Consider the following 14,718-nt stretch of genomic DNA (forward strand, 5'->3'; position numbering starts at 1 on the left):
CCCCCATCCACCAATCAGAGGCCCGGCTGAGCACGGGGGGTGGGGCTCGGCCAGGCTCGAGCGCGTCTCGGGGCCGGCGCGGCCTGGCAGACCCGCGCTAGCGCTCGTCGACGGACCGGAGCTTTCCAGGGCGCGGGCGACTCCCTCAGCGCCCGAGGTAAAACTGCACTCGGCTCCTCCACGGGGGCTCGTGGGAGCCGCGGGGCACGAGGAGAGAGCCCTGCTGCGATCCCTTCCTGCGCGCTGCGCTCAGGCGTTGTTCGGGCACCTCAGGGTCCTGAGTCGCGGGGGTGCGCAAAGCCTGGCGGACGGATCGCGCGCAGGATCGTGCAGCGTCGCGGCGCGGACGGGTCGGGTCGAGGGACACACGGCGCTGCCGCGCTGCGCGCCGAGGGGGGAGAGAGAGAGAGAGAGAGAGAGAGAGAGAGGGAGGGAAACTCCGGACCAGAGACAAAGGGGGGGGAGTCGAGTCGGGAACATCCGGGTCATTCGCTGCCGCTTCAATCCGGGACACGCGCGGGTGCTGCGGCCGATCACGGTGAGGCCTGGCCGGGCGAGGGGCCTGGGGCGGCGGGGCCTGGCGCGGCGCGCGGGAGGCCCTGGGCCCTGAGCGAGGGGGGCCGGGCTGGCGCTCGCCGCCCGCGGCGCGAAGGGACGGGCCGCGGCGGAGTATGTGGGCCTGGCGGCTCCTGCGGCGGCCGCGCGGCCGGGCCCGTCCGCGCACCGTTGCCGGCCTGAGGCGGGCGCTGCGCCTCCCGCGGCCCGTCCCCGGAGGTCTCGGTCGCCGCGGGCCGAGTTGGCCGAGGAGGTCTGGGTGCCACCGGGCCTGCGCGAAGCGGTCCCCGCCCCGACGAGTACTTGCCCGGGAGCCAGCGGGCGGGCGCCGGGGTGCCCTGTGCAGGCCTCGGACGCCGGCCCCGGCCCCTTCGCGGGGCCCGCGAGACCAGCGGCCTTCGGCGGAGGCACAGGCAGCGCTCGGCCCTGCCGCGGCTGCTGCGGGCCAAGTTCCTTGGCCGGTCGGGCACCGAGACCCGCTGCCGCGCGGCTCCTTTTGTTGTTCTCCTTGCGACTCGGCTAGCCGTTCGCCTAGTACCGCCTCTTCTACCTTCCTCACGCCGCAGGCAGGAGGAGGCTTTCTGTTCCAGTCCAGAATTAGCATGCTTTGATTAAACCTCAGCCCTTGGCCTTCTCCACCCTTCTGAAAAGTAAAATTTGTATAGTTTTGGGGCAAACTACTCCAACTGATAATTTCTTCCTGTGTCAGTATTTAACTTGCAAAGTAAAGTAAAAGTGTGAGGCTAACAATCTTAACGATTTTTTTCTTGCTCTTTGGAATTAATAATACCTATTGAAAGTTCTTGAGACTTAAAGAGCATGGCGTTGATGTATTTAGAGACTTACCATGGCTCAGAACTGTGGGCGTGACTGCTGTTCTGTGGCACAGGAACGCTTCTTTGCAAGACTTGCTGTTTGTGTTTGGAAATAGGTTCTCTCCCTCCCCCTGCCCCCCCAGGAGGTGTAGATGGGTAAAATGATCTGTAGTGGAACACAAAGTCTGTGCCTGTGAGCATGTTGGTTTTGTTTTGTCCTTTTTTCCAAAATAGGTAGTAGTAACAGTGGTAGAGGCAAGCTACTGAGTAAATTTGGAAGTTTCTGTTAATTTCGTAATGAGTTGATAGCAGTAAAAGGGACATTGCTACCTCTTAATGTCAGGGTGTGTTTGGGGGGATTAAAACCAAACGAAATGTGAAGACTGGTCTCTTAGGCTTGTGTGGCCCCTGCAAGATAGGGTTGATATACTTCCTCCAGTGCAAAAGTTTGTGTTCTCTCTAGTGATGTAGCACATAAATATGTTGGGACTTCAGTTCTGTTCGTTAGCAGTAAATTTCTCAGGTGAAGAAAACAAATCAAAACCCTAAGAACTGGGGTGTTTGGAGTTTTTTGTTTGTTTGTGTAGTTTTGGTGATGTGTGTGGTGTTTGTGGGGATGGTTTGTTTTTTATTTTAACTACTTCATGTTAATAGAGAAGTCTTGCATTTGTGAGGCATTTCAGAAGCTTACAAGAGCTAAACTTAACATACAGATATTCAAGCAAACTACTATTCCAAAGGAGAGAGAGGAAAAAAAACCCAAACCATGCATGTAAATTATTGAAGAAGATAAAAGTACCAGTGAGAATATCATATCTTCAGGTTTAATACCCACTTAGTATCTCACTCCTTCCTGCTACTCCATAATTTCTGAGATCGAAATATATACTGATGTGATCAATCTGTTTGCCCTGTGTCAAGCTCCAGCAGAACTAACATTATTTTACTGAAGAGCTGCTGGAGAGAATATTTGACAATTTTTTAATAGGTTGATTTGCTTTTGCGAGGTGCTTACCTAACTGGATCTTTTGAAGTGGGCTTTCTTCTTTGTCTGTAATCTCTACTTGGTAGTAGTTTGTGATGAGGTTTTAGATGCTTGTCTGCCCCTGTCAGGGTAACTGAAGCCTGTGGAGACCATATACACTGAAATTTGGGAGGTTGTCTGTCAGTGCTTAACTAAGTCAAATGCCTCAAGATGTGAAAAGGTATTTATAGAACGTAAGAAAATCTTTAATTTACTAGGACACAGTATAGTGCATAACCAGTTGCAAAAGCAAGCAGGATATAGAGCCTGAAAGCTTGGGGTTTCTCTGTTGAGAACTCATTTGATTGGCGGTGTTCTGTAGGACATACATTGTTTATATGCCCTGTGAGAAGTTGGCATTTCCCTTGAGGTGCATGTAATTAATTGGCTGTTAGCCACAGGAAATGTAATTCATGTGTTTGAAAGCATCCTGTAATATGTTTCTTGGCAGAAAAGGTAGCTGAGTTACTAAACTGTCTAAGAATATTTGAATGGTTTATAAGTACAAATAATTTTCTCAAATTATCATGGTGAGGTTAGTATTATTACAGCGGACCACCAGGTACTAACAGCACAACTGAAATTCTGCCGTATATTCGCTAATTCATTTACACCTGTTGCCAAGGGCATGGGCTCACAAAATATTTAAAATTATTCCCTGTATAATTTGGTTAAGGGAGAGGTATTTTTGTTCAGATGGTATCTTTTCAGTGGCTCCACATCTCCTGCGTGTGAACAGACTAAAATCTGAAGTGGTATGTACAGTTTGTGTTGGCTTAAGTCCTGCAAATCTTCTGACGTAACCAAGATACAGATGCATGTGTTGGGAATAGTAGAGGAATATTGGACTGAATATAGGATTTTTTGTGTGCGTGTTTACTGAGTGTTAATGGTCCCTTTTAAAAAGCTTTATCTGACGTGAATTTAATTGCTAGTTGAAGTTAAAATTATGGATTATGGCCATCCACAAAAAACTGACTTTGAAAAAAGCTAGGAGGAGGGATTTGAAATATCAACTGTCCTAGGAACTGCAAAAAACAATCTGGTGTTTTTAACAACTTCTAGTTAAGGTGTCTGCACTGCTAAGCCAGTTTTGATGATGTGTAAATAAATTGGGAGCATGCTGTCTTCTAATCTTTAAAGGGTATGGCAGATGAACATGAAATGAATGTGTCTACATATCTTACATGGAATAGGTCTGTGCCTGGTAAATCTCTTTAGCATGAACATCACACTAAAGGGCATAGCATGAACATGTGAGATTTTTTTTTTTGAAACAAGGATCTTTGTGAGCTGCAATTCATATTATAGTAGTAGATGGCAATACTCTTACAAGTAATCTAGATCTTAATACAACGCAAATTTTGCATAATTCTTAACCGGTGTTTAAATGTTTGTTTTAATAGAGTGGTAACACTCCTTTCATTAATTCTGTGAACTTGTTTAGTGGAAGAATTCTACTCTTCTGGCTGTCATAAAGGCTTGTTAGCTACTTACAGAGTTGAGAACAAATTGGCCTGGCTTCTCCAACTGCCAAGTATCAAGTATCTTAAAATGGGTAGAAGTGCAGTAGGGAGGAGGATTAAAAACCTTCACTGGAGTTGGTTTTGACCATGTGGCTAATGAAACCCTGAGTTTAGATACAGTTTGACAATGAGAAATAAGCTCTTGCTTTGACTACTGTTCTGGGTGAATGGAGAATCCTCCCCTGAATTTGAAGGCACCACTCTGTTGCAACCATCATGTCTAGAACTGTTCTTGCATCATATGCAGTAGCAACTTGTGCTTTATGTGTTTCTTCTGCAATCTCAGTCACCATGCTTGGCTATTACTAAGGCAGGGAAGGTGCAGAAAGAGGATGCAGTTAGTTTATACTGGAGTTGAAAACCTGCCTTGTGGAATGAGTGGGCCGCTGGCTCTTCCTTAACTCTGTTCTGTATTGTTGTCTGTTCCTGCTGCTGTCTAGAAGTTGTGTAGTGGCGTTACTGCAAAACTGAGGTGATTTTGTTAAATTCTGTGCCTGTGGTGATTTTTGTGTAGAATACTGGCTTTCAATGGGAATTTATAGTCCAAAAATAACATTTCTTATTCCCCTGTTTGCCAGAAACAGGAGCAGTACAGGTGTTTGCCCACAGAAGAAAGCCATACCTTTTGTGGTGTAGTACGGAGATAGGTATGTGCTTGTCAGTTGCACAAGTAGGAAGTCTGAGCACTTTTCCCATTACTAATAGTGTTTCTGTTGTCAAGCTACTGTCAGTCATTTCCAAGATATGGTTCAAATATAAAACACAGGGTGGGGATAGTATTTTGTAGCTCAAGTCCAGTTACTAAGAGGTTGTTGACATGGGGAAACTTGATGTTATTCTTGATGTTAACTTCTGCAGAGCGTGCAGAAATGTGTGTTTTGGCTATAGTAGTAAAAATCAGAGGCCAAAATATTTCCTTAGTTAGCAGGGCTTATAAACAGATAATATAATGTGTTGTTTACACTGTAAGTAAAAGTTTATACTAAAAGCAGTTATCTTTGTTTTAGAGGGATTCTGAATATGTCTGGCATAGCTCTTAGCAGACTTGCACAGGAGAGAAAAGCCTGGAGAAAAGATCATCCGTTTGTAAGTATGAGGACTGTCAGATTCTGACTCTGCAGTTATGGTGTTCTGATGATTTTTTTTTTTCTTTACCCTGATGTGATTTTTTTTTTTTAATTAAATTCATTTTTTAAATAAAAAAGCTGCTTAAAACTATGTAGGGCAAAAAGAAATAACTCTGTGTAAAGATAAAAGTATGTCATGAAGTATTCTAAGTACATCTTCTGAAATCCTCACCCTTTGGCTTTTTGCCTTAATTCAGGGATTTGTAGCAGTACCTACAAAAAATCCAGATGGCACAATGAATCTAATGAACTGGGAGTGTGCTATTCCAGGAAAGAAAGGGGTAAGACTTACTGTTGTAACATCTCACTGTGAAAAGTGACATAAGCCTGCTCATGCATTACACTGACAACTGACAGCGTAACTTACATGTAGTTTTATAGAAATGCTTGGATCATGCTGCTACTTTAGAATCCAGGTGTAGTGGGCTAAGAATAATAGTGGACAAAATATACCATGAGCCTGTTCAACTGCTGGCACTGACCACCTTAAGTTTTCAGAGCAGTGTGTAAGAATCCTGCATTAAGCAAACTTTAAGATTGTCTTCTGCTTTATGCAGGGTTTATTGTGACTTATTACTAATTAATACTACCAAAATGTTGCCTCAGCTGGTTAACTGCCAATACCTTTTTTGTCCACAAAATAGTGAGACTCTTCAGTCCTAGAAAAGTGCTGTAACAGTGTTTTTAACTTTTTGAATTTCATGGAAAATAATTCTGCGTTATCAACATGGAATTTCATTGCCTTCCATTTTATGGAATTTCTCTTTTTTTATTGGAGAAACAAGAATAGAACTCTCTAACATTCTTTCTTTTTATCTGATTTCACTTGTGCTTCTGTGTCCCTTTCCTTAAAATAACAAGGGAAAAGAAAAAGTCTGTAGAGACCAGAATTGTTTATTTTTATTCAGCTTGATCTGGTTCTAGGGGATAGGAGAAATGCAGACTTTCAAGTGGAAATAGTAATTAATGCATGAAACTTCTTTCATTTTTGTACGCTGTCATTATAACATCTCATTCTGAGCAGATTCTTGTTTCTATTTTTCAAGATGTTACTTAGCATGTCGAGATTGTTCTTGAATTAATTTGATGCAGTTGTTTCTTCTGAGATAATACTATTACTTAGTGGTTTTCAATCTTATGGGTCTTTAGTGTTTTGCATTGGATGTGGTATTTCTTTTGTTGCTTTGCCTGTTCTACTGCCTCTTGCCAACTTGCTTAAGATTTCGTTTCCTAAATTCTGAGAAGAAAAAGTATGTAGGCAAAACCTGCAGATTCTGTACTACTGCCTCAGTTTAATGCTGAACGTGGCATTGCTGTTATTGTTGTAACAGCTCAATAGTTTGGCAGTTGTCAGCACAGCTCAAGTCAGTTCTTAAAGAAGCACCTAAAAATAACCATGTAAGGAAAAACTTGTCCCCTTGTGTTCTGCCAAAACAAGATATCCCTCATAATAGCCAATTATGTACCTTATCAAGATGTCACCTTTAAATACTTCTGTAAAGTCTTCATGCCATACAAAATCTTCATGCTACTGCTTTAAAGTTTTGTAAACCACAAAATGGAGGGCACTGGACCCTTAAAGCCAACTTCTTGCTTCCTAGAAAACACATCACACCAGGAAAAGATCAGTTATGCTCATGTGATTCCTGGTAGAGATTTATTTTAAAAATCATGGTTTTTACTTGTGTAAAGATGCTGTCTCTTTAACAAGAAGCAGCATGCCTTGCTCATCTCTACCAGACCAACCAGTTGTTCTCTTGCCTTTGTGTTTGGAGGCATGCTGTACTGCACTGCTGCTCCTGAGACAGATGAGTAGTTGAAACCACCAAAATGCTTTCTTGTCAGCCAGATCAAAAACTGAAGTAAAGTGGTATTAGTCCTGGGTTGGATATCTTTGATCACTTTTTTTGACAGCAAATCACTTGTTCTTCGAGTCAAATTATAGATAGTTAACATCTGTAACCTGTCCAGTAACACAATACGATACTGATGATACTGCTGTCGTACCGTTATCTTAGTAGAGCTTTTGAGTGTCTGCTGTCTTTCATCCATAAGGTATGTTGCTCTGTCACAAAGACAGTAAAAACTTTGTTAACTGTTCTGGTGTTCTACCTGAAGAAATGATTAAAAGCTGTTTGTCTTCCCCTATGACTGAAAGCAAACAAAATAGGAAAAGTTTATTCTATCAAAACACTCCTCTCTTCTAAAAAGGGCAAGTTTGTCTCCTCTGAGAAGGTACGGAGAATAGATATTTCTAGTTGTTGACAACTGACTAGAGCTGTTCAGAACAAGTTCTTTAAATAGACTATAGCAAATGTAATCAAACTCACTTGCTTTTTAAAACATGGTTATCTTAGCATTCCGTAACACGTTTGGGGTGGGTGTGGGGTTTTTTTTCCCCTCTTTGCTTTCTCTTTCAGCTGAAAATCACATAATTCATGTAAGAAAGAATTAGGGATTTCCTCTGAAGGTGGTCTTCAAACATACCTGTCTGTCCCTGAGGATAAGACTTGATCATTTATGCTGTTAAGATGTGAGACCATCTTTACTCCAGTTTGTTTTAAAGAATGAACACAACACTTATTTCCATTGCAACATTTCCCTAGCGAGGGCAAGTTACAGAGAAGTGGTCTGAATTTTACATATATAATAAACTTTTCTGTATTTCTATACTTCTTACCAGAAATCAGTTTGTCAGAAGATGTGCTTTTTTTCCTTATTTCCAAGTAAGATGACAATTATATATTGGAGATGGGCTTTCTGTCCTTTGCTAGATGTTTTTCTGTGGTTACATGACGCCTTTGAGTAGTGCTGTCTTATTTGGTCTGCTCTGTAGCATGGGAACTGCTCTTACCAGTGCTTTTCCCAGTTTCTGGTGGGGATAAAAAGCTGCTTAGAATTTCTGTTACACAAAAAGATGGAATCTGTGAGACTACTTGCTACCAAATGCAGACAGGGTTAGACTAGTGACTCTCCTATTAACTGTACCAGTACTATAGTGCTGTCCAAATTTTTTTGTTCATTTGTGGTTTTCTTAGCAACATTCTTGTGAGGCAAATAGAAGCCATTTACATCCACGTGCTTAAGGGGTGTATCCATATCCTATCTTCTCAGACTTATTTTAAGTGGGGATATAATGGTCCCTTTCTCATTGCATGTGTATCATGTAGAATTTTGGAAGTATTCTGTTCTTCTTTGTACTATGGAAATTTTACTTGTGTATGGAAACCAACAGTGATCCTGACTCTGTTGATGACTCAGCAACACTTACTAGCTGTAAGGAAGTGGAAAAGCAGTTTTGTTTCTTCAGCTCCTTATATAGGTAGGATAACTTGTCTCAGTCTAAACAGCATTTTCTGCTGTGTAGCAAAAGGATGTTTTGTACTTTGCCTGAAAAACTGTATTATTGATAAGCTTTTTTCCACAAGTTTGACTTACGTAATTTAAACCCTGCCATAACTTTTTATAGACACCATGGGAAGGAGGCTTATTTAAACTACGGATGCTTTTCAAGGATGACTATCCTTCCTCACCCCCCAAATGTAAGTAAAATGACTAAAAACCACGGGTTTATTAGAACAATGCTAAACTCCTCCATGAGGTTCTATGAATGGTTTATTAGTTTCTTACAGATTTTTTTTAAAGGAAAGCCGCTTTTTTCTTTTTTTTTTCTCCACCCACCACTTTGCATTTAGAAAGCTGTGATGAAATAAGTGAAGTGTTCAATATAACAAAATTGGGAGGGGAGGAGGATTGCTGTGTGGCTTTCCTCAAAGTTTGACAAAAGCACCACTTGAAGTGTTTACTACTTGATCAGCACTCTTTGGAAACTAATAGGTAGGCATGGTTAGACCAAGTCCCTTCATGTGTTCTTACTGTTAAGTTGGTCTTCTAAACCAAGAACTCAGAAGGCACGAACTTAGCAAAAATAATTTTAAAAGTTCCATCAACTTTAACCTTTTCATCAACTTGCTCGAAAACATGGATCTATTCTTTTTCTGATACTATCTACAACAGGTATCTTCAGATACCTAGTTTCCTTGTTAAGTTTTTTAATTTTTCTTATCCCATCTCAGACTTACCTACTTTAGAAATCTGAAAACATCTGTTGCCTTGCCTGGTTTCCTCGTTCTTGAATGGTCTACCATCTCAAATAAATGACAGTGATTACAAATGGCTCCCGGCAGCAGTTCATTTCTCATTTCATTTTACTGTTTCAGCCTGTATTGGTTGTCTTGGCTACTTGTTTTGTTTGTTACCACCTAAATACATGTGACACAAGGGGAAACATATGTTTTAATTAGAAAATATTTAACATGAATGAATATTTTGAGAAATAACAAAGTAGCACATCCTGCAAGCGTTAAATGAACTGTCCTGCCCTAAAATAAGATGTATATGTGACTGGTAAGATTTCTTACCAGTGCAGCTTCTGAGTTCCTACTGAATTGAGCAGCTCCTAAGCAAGACTTACTTGTGATGTCAGATGGATTAGAAAACTGCACTAACATGTAGATGTTCTATATAGTGCTAAACAAGCATTCATTAGTTTAATCAAGATGGTGGCTGTTGCATTTAAGTCCTGTAAAGATTAAAGAAATGCCAGAATATAGATTGAGTGGGAGGAGAGCTGCACAAGCATACTCCTTCAGTCAGTCTTGCAACTTAAACTTGGTTCCTCTTGTTCAGTGCATCTTGTTTATACATAAAGGAAAAGGGAAACAAAAAATGCTAGAAACTTAAGTCTTCTTTGTATGGAACTTACAGTATTTTAAAGTGAGAAGAGATGAGTTAAGGGCAGTATCTTTCCTTTATATAGTAGTATGTGAGGCTGTAAAGACAGGATTGGTTTATAAAGGTCTTTATCACAAAGCTACTACAAACAATTCTGTCAGTTTCCATTCCTAAACCAAAAGGTAACTGGTCACAGTGATAGTGTTACATTGCCTGGTTTGATATCACAGATGCAATGGAGTTCCTGCTTTAAATGCAGGCTGAGGCAGGAAGAAAACCAGTATTAATAACTCCAGAAATCTGTGTGGGGTTTGGTGGTGGTTTTTTTTTTTTTTTTAGGGGAGTATGTGTGGGGGTGTCTTTGGCCAGGTTTGTTGGTTGGTTGTGTTTTTTTTCCCACTGATCTAAACTAACTCTCTGATCTTACTCTTAGTGCTGCATGCAAGTAATTATCTCTTCTTCATCAGGTAAATTTGAACCGCCATTATTCCACCCAAACGTGTATCCTTCAGGCACAGTGTGTCTCTCCATCTTAGAGGAGGACAAGGACTGGAGGCCAGCAATCACAATTAAACAGGTCATTAATTGTACTTATTCTTAGCCCTTTTATTTGCTTTGCTTATCTGATGTGAATGTAAGATGTTCACTGTGTGTTTCTAGAGTTGGTTTCTAAGGGTTTTTTAATTGAATATCTCTTAGTAATATCCATGCCCATGTTACTTCTATTCCTTCTTCCACAGATCTTGTTAGGAATACAGGAACTTCTAAATGAACCAAATATTCAAGACCCAGCTCAAGCAGAGGCTTACACAATTTACTGGTAGGTATCTTTGTGTATCAGCTTTAAAGCTGTCATGTTGCCTACAGCTGTCTATTACTTATAACATGCAAATGTTATTAGGAATGATCAGAGGAATTTTCTTACCTTCATGGGTGTATCCTGCAGAGATGCCTAGCTTGTGCTAAGCTTGAACAAAACAGTAACTTCACAGTTATTAGGCTAGTGGAGCTTTTAATAGCATCGCAACAGCGATAAAGTGCAAAGACTCCTTCAGTTAGACCATGATTCTCATCCTGGTTCTAGCCCAACATAGAATCCTTTCCCCTAAAGGCTGAGTAGTAGAGATAAGACATAATGATTTCATGAGACCAGCAATAGAGGAGATGGAATTAGGCAACAAGTACCATTCATCAGTATAGGTGTAACTTACTTGTGTGCAGTAGTGGGTACCTATAAGCACTCGTGCCTGAAGGTTGAAGGAAAGCTGTGATTGCTGTAGGAAATATGCAGCACTTTGTGAAAACTAGAACTTCCAAAGAATAGGTTAAAAAGTACAGAAAGCTTGTGGCTTTAGTAGAATGAAGTTTGCATTGGTTAGGAGGGGTGGTAAAGTTGTGAGCTAAAAAGTACTTTTTTTTTTTTTAAGGCTTAATCTTAAAACTTTTCCACCATTAAAAAGGGATTGCTGATCTATAATCTTTAGGGGAGCAAAACGCTTTTAAACAAATGCTTTTGGCACTGACAGCTACTGGAATAATGACCAAGATGGAAGTACAGAATTGCCATTCTGGAGAGAAGAACTACTCTCCAGGAGAGTGACAAGTTTGAAAAATGGCATTTTATGAGACTTCACAATACAAGCTACGTCAAAAATGTCTGTTATAGGATCTTAGTGAAAAGGAAACATAGGGATGGGTAGTTTGTCTCAGAGTTAAAGTTAAGGCTTCACTCAATGTTATTTTTAAGTATCTACTGAAGACTTGGTGGGACTGAGTGCATATGGAGGACAGTTAGATGCCCAGACCTTTGGGAGCTAGTAATGATGAGGCAGCACCCCCCCACCCCACCCCCCCTTTTTTTTTTTTCTTGGTAAAACCACTCTGAGGGAATATGGGGCAGGAATAATATACTTTTATACATGTATAAATAGTCTGTGTGTTTTATCACTTCCCACATGCTTGTATGTACAAACCCAGACTTGTTTCTGCTTTATTGTAAGTGCTTCTAGAAAAAAAAATCTATTGAGAATAAACTATAACATGTGCTTTTTCTTACTTCAAATATATATATTCTCCCATTCATCCTCTTCATGTCTTTTGGACATGCATAGTACTTCAGATGGGTTACTACTGTGTTTCTGCAGCCTGAGTGTGTGTGTCTTATCTAATGAGTAACTGGTAGAAGCTGCTCAACAGAGCAGGATTGTGTATGCATCTGTAATTTGGCATAGTTGATAAATACTGGGGAAGATGCAGTGTTGTTTAAATAGATGTCTTTCAGTCAAGTTGTTAACTTCAAGAATAAACTTTGTATTCAAAATAAGAATACTTGTTCTCATTCTCAGGATTGCTTTGGTACTGTCGCTCTGTAACTAGCACTCCTAATGTGCTAACCTGCTTCCTCCCTGCTGTAGGCATGCAGAGTCTGCTACAGCAGGCATTCTTTTGTGTGGATTCTGAGGGTGTAAGACTTAACAGCTAGGTTGTGTTCTCATGTGACAATGCCATCTAACTTAAAGAAAAATATTAGAATAAAGTTTGTAAATTTATGAGAAGAAACTAGAGTATTTTCAGTCTGTTTGCCAGTTATTGTTCATTGGACATGACCAAAATGGGCTTCATTTCTTCTTCCCCCCAAACTGTCAACTTCTGAGGATATAATTTGCTGCCTCTTTTGTTTTTTTTACTGCAGCAAGCCTTCATAGCTGAAAGTAAGTTAAGTTTACTGCAAAGCTGTCTGCAAAATCTAGTCACTGTAAGCTACCTTTGGCACAAGTGTAATGGTAACAAATTTTTGTTTAGCTCTTGACTGACACTTCTGACAGCTAATACAAAATATGGTGCTGAATGTAAATGGATGCTTTACTAAGCTACTACCATCCCTCATTGGCCCAAGAATAGAAAACAAAGAACTTGCCCTTTTATTTGTTGAGTCTGAGGCTTAATGACTGGTCATAGTTCCCTAAAGTAGTACTTGCTTGTTTAATCAATCTGTTGCAAGTATGCTAGTCTTAATGAAGTACAGTGTTTTTTCAGAATGCTGAGCTAGCTTTTTTTTCAACTGAAGGTTAGGATAAACCTAACACTGTGAGTCATGGTCTGCAGAGATAAAGGCTGAAACTACCATACCGTTACCATTTTCTGGTTTCTTAAAGCACGCTTCCCCTCTCTCCCCAAAGCAGTAAAGATGATGCTTTGTAATCGTATGAAGTCCACCAACTGTTAGTGAACTGCTCTCATCAACCACTCTGTGCCGTTAGGATACTGCTATTGTTGATGACCTCAGGTCTTAACATGGGGAGTGGAAGACTTGTGTTCAGATAGGTAAGAACACTTGCACGTAAGGTACAGCTGGCCTTGAGAAAGAGCAGGCACAAACCTTAGAGAGACTGGTATGGTATGAAGTCAAATAGTACAATCATTTGACAACAGATGAAGTTTGGGAAGTAACTAGTTAAACTGTACTGTACTTCCCTCTAAATTATCAGGGTAATGGTCCAGAAAAGCCTTAAATATATGGTAGTGTTCAGCGAATTCCTGTCTAACGGTTTTGCCTTCAGCAATGACTTTGTTTCATGTTGAAGAGAAATAGAACAGTAACTCTGTAATATGGCCTCTTGATTTCTCAAGCCGTAATTACCCTTTCTCTCTCTTCTATTCAGCCAAAACAGAGTGGAATATGAAAAGAGGGTTCGAGCACAAGCCAAGAAGTTTGCACCATCATAAGCATCTGTCATGCAGCATCTTAAAAAGGAAGGGATTGGTTTGGCAAGAACTTGTTTACAAAACTTTTGCAAAATCTAATGTTGCTATGTACAATTAATATCCACTTAGGGGAGGGGGTCATATGTGTGCCATTTTCCATATTCGCCACTTGTATACAGTTCTAAATTTGCTGAATTGCCCCCAGTTTTTTCATACAGGGTCTCTTCCTTCAGTCTTTTGTATTTTTGATTGTTATGTAAAACTTGCTTTTATTTTAATATTGATGTCAGTATTTCAACTGCTGTAAAATTATAAACTTTTATACTTCTATAAATTCACTAGTATCTCTAGTTACTTTGCTATCTGATGCAGGCATGCTTTAAAATGTTAGAACTATATTTAGCCTCTAGCTGGCTGTATGAAAAAAAAAATCATGCCCTCCACCCCCTTCCCTCCCTGAATTTGTTTTTCTATCTTTCAGAAACTAGGTTGTTATTGCTTAAGAGCCTCTGAGATCCAAAGTCAGCCAGCATCCTTATTCTGCATCACTTCCTTTGTGTTTATATGGCGTTCTGTCTGTGTTGCTGTTTAGAGTAAATAAACTGTTTATATAAAGGGCTTTGTTTCATTTATCTTCATTAAAATGATTAAAAGACTGCCATTTAAATGGCTCTGAGCACAATTCAGTTCAAGTCCTGTTTCTAAGGCCTGTGATGCTGCATTTACCTTTTGTTTAGATGTTGCCTTCGTTTCTTTTCCCTGCCCCCACCCCCAACATGAATGTGGCCCTTCTTTGGGCCCTGAGGGGTAACTGCAGCTATTCACCTCTGATCAGTTCCTTAAACAGCTTACGCAAGGCTGACTAGCTAGAGACCACTTGCTTACTGTGCATAACGGGATCAACATACTGGTGTGACCACGTTAACATAAAATAACATAAGCATTAGACTGATACGAACAATAATAGAAGCTGTCCAAGGAATGTAAGGGGACCTACAGCAACAGGATTTTAAATGGTACTTGTTTATCAGAAATACTTCTGTGCCTTCTTCCATATGTCAATGTATATAGCTTTTAGGAAAAGGACGTGCTCTATGCAATTGCAGTTTCCTTCTGTAAAGGAAATCAGTTAAATTATGTAAGTTATTTTCATGTATGTCAAGCTGATATGCCCTCTATTAAACTTTCACTGCTTTTTTAATTGTATTTTTTAGTCAAAGTCATTCTGCAAA

The 14,718-nt window shown here is 40.5% G+C and overlaps 2 protein-coding genes across 8 annotated transcripts in view; both read left to right on the forward strand.

The window, feature by feature from the left end:
* Positions 1-33: 33 nt before the first annotated feature.
* On the forward strand, positions 34-14,101 carry UBE2I (ubiquitin conjugating enzyme E2 I). Of its 7 annotated transcripts, none has more exons than XM_074886690.1 (8): positions 44-157; positions 4,499-4,567; positions 4,928-5,006; positions 5,245-5,328; positions 8,517-8,589; positions 10,249-10,358; positions 10,522-10,601; positions 11,308-12,107. In XM_074886690.1, exons 3-8 carry the CDS (start codon positions 4,941-4,943, stop codon positions 11,405-11,407), a joined length of 513 nt encoding a protein of 170 aa, XP_074742791.1. In that variant the 5' UTR covers positions 44-157; positions 4,499-4,567; positions 4,928-4,940; the 3' UTR covers positions 11,408-12,107. The 7 variants fall into 7 exon arrangements, with proteins under 7 accessions (XP_074742792.1, XP_074742789.1, XP_074742793.1 ...); XM_074886689.1 differs by lacking the exon at positions 44-157 and adding an exon at positions 437-538; XM_074886691.1 differs by lacking the exons at positions 4,499-4,567; positions 11,308-12,107 and adding an exon at positions 13,444-14,101 and having other exon boundaries at positions 34-157.
* Positions 712-14,718, forward strand: part of GNPTG (N-acetylglucosamine-1-phosphate transferase subunit gamma) — a 29,403-nt gene continuing 15,396 nt past the window's right edge. The window contains exon 1 of the mRNA XM_074886683.1: positions 712-715. The gene's annotated coding sequence lies outside the window, so the exon portion shown is untranslated. The remainder of the gene's footprint in view (positions 716-14,718) is intronic.

The sequence above is a fragment of the Strix uralensis genome, chromosome 16 (assembly GCF_047716275.1).
Source record: "Strix uralensis isolate ZFMK-TIS-50842 chromosome 16, bStrUra1, whole genome shotgun sequence".
NCBI classification, from domain to species: Eukaryota; Metazoa; Chordata; class Aves; order Strigiformes; family Strigidae; genus Strix; species Strix uralensis.

Coding starts and splice junctions, on each gene's coding strand:
- UBE2I (XM_074886688.1), top strand. CDS start 4,941: ATGTCTGGCATAGCTCTTAGCAGACTTGCACAGGAGAGAAAAGCCTGG. Junction 8,590..10,248: donor TCCTTCCTCACCCCCCAAAT/GTAAGTAAAATG, acceptor CTTCTTCATCAG/GTAAATTTGAACCGCCATTA. Junction 10,359..10,521: donor CAGCAATCACAATTAAACAG/GTCATTAATTGT, acceptor CTTCTTCCACAG/ATCTTGTTAGGAATACAGGA.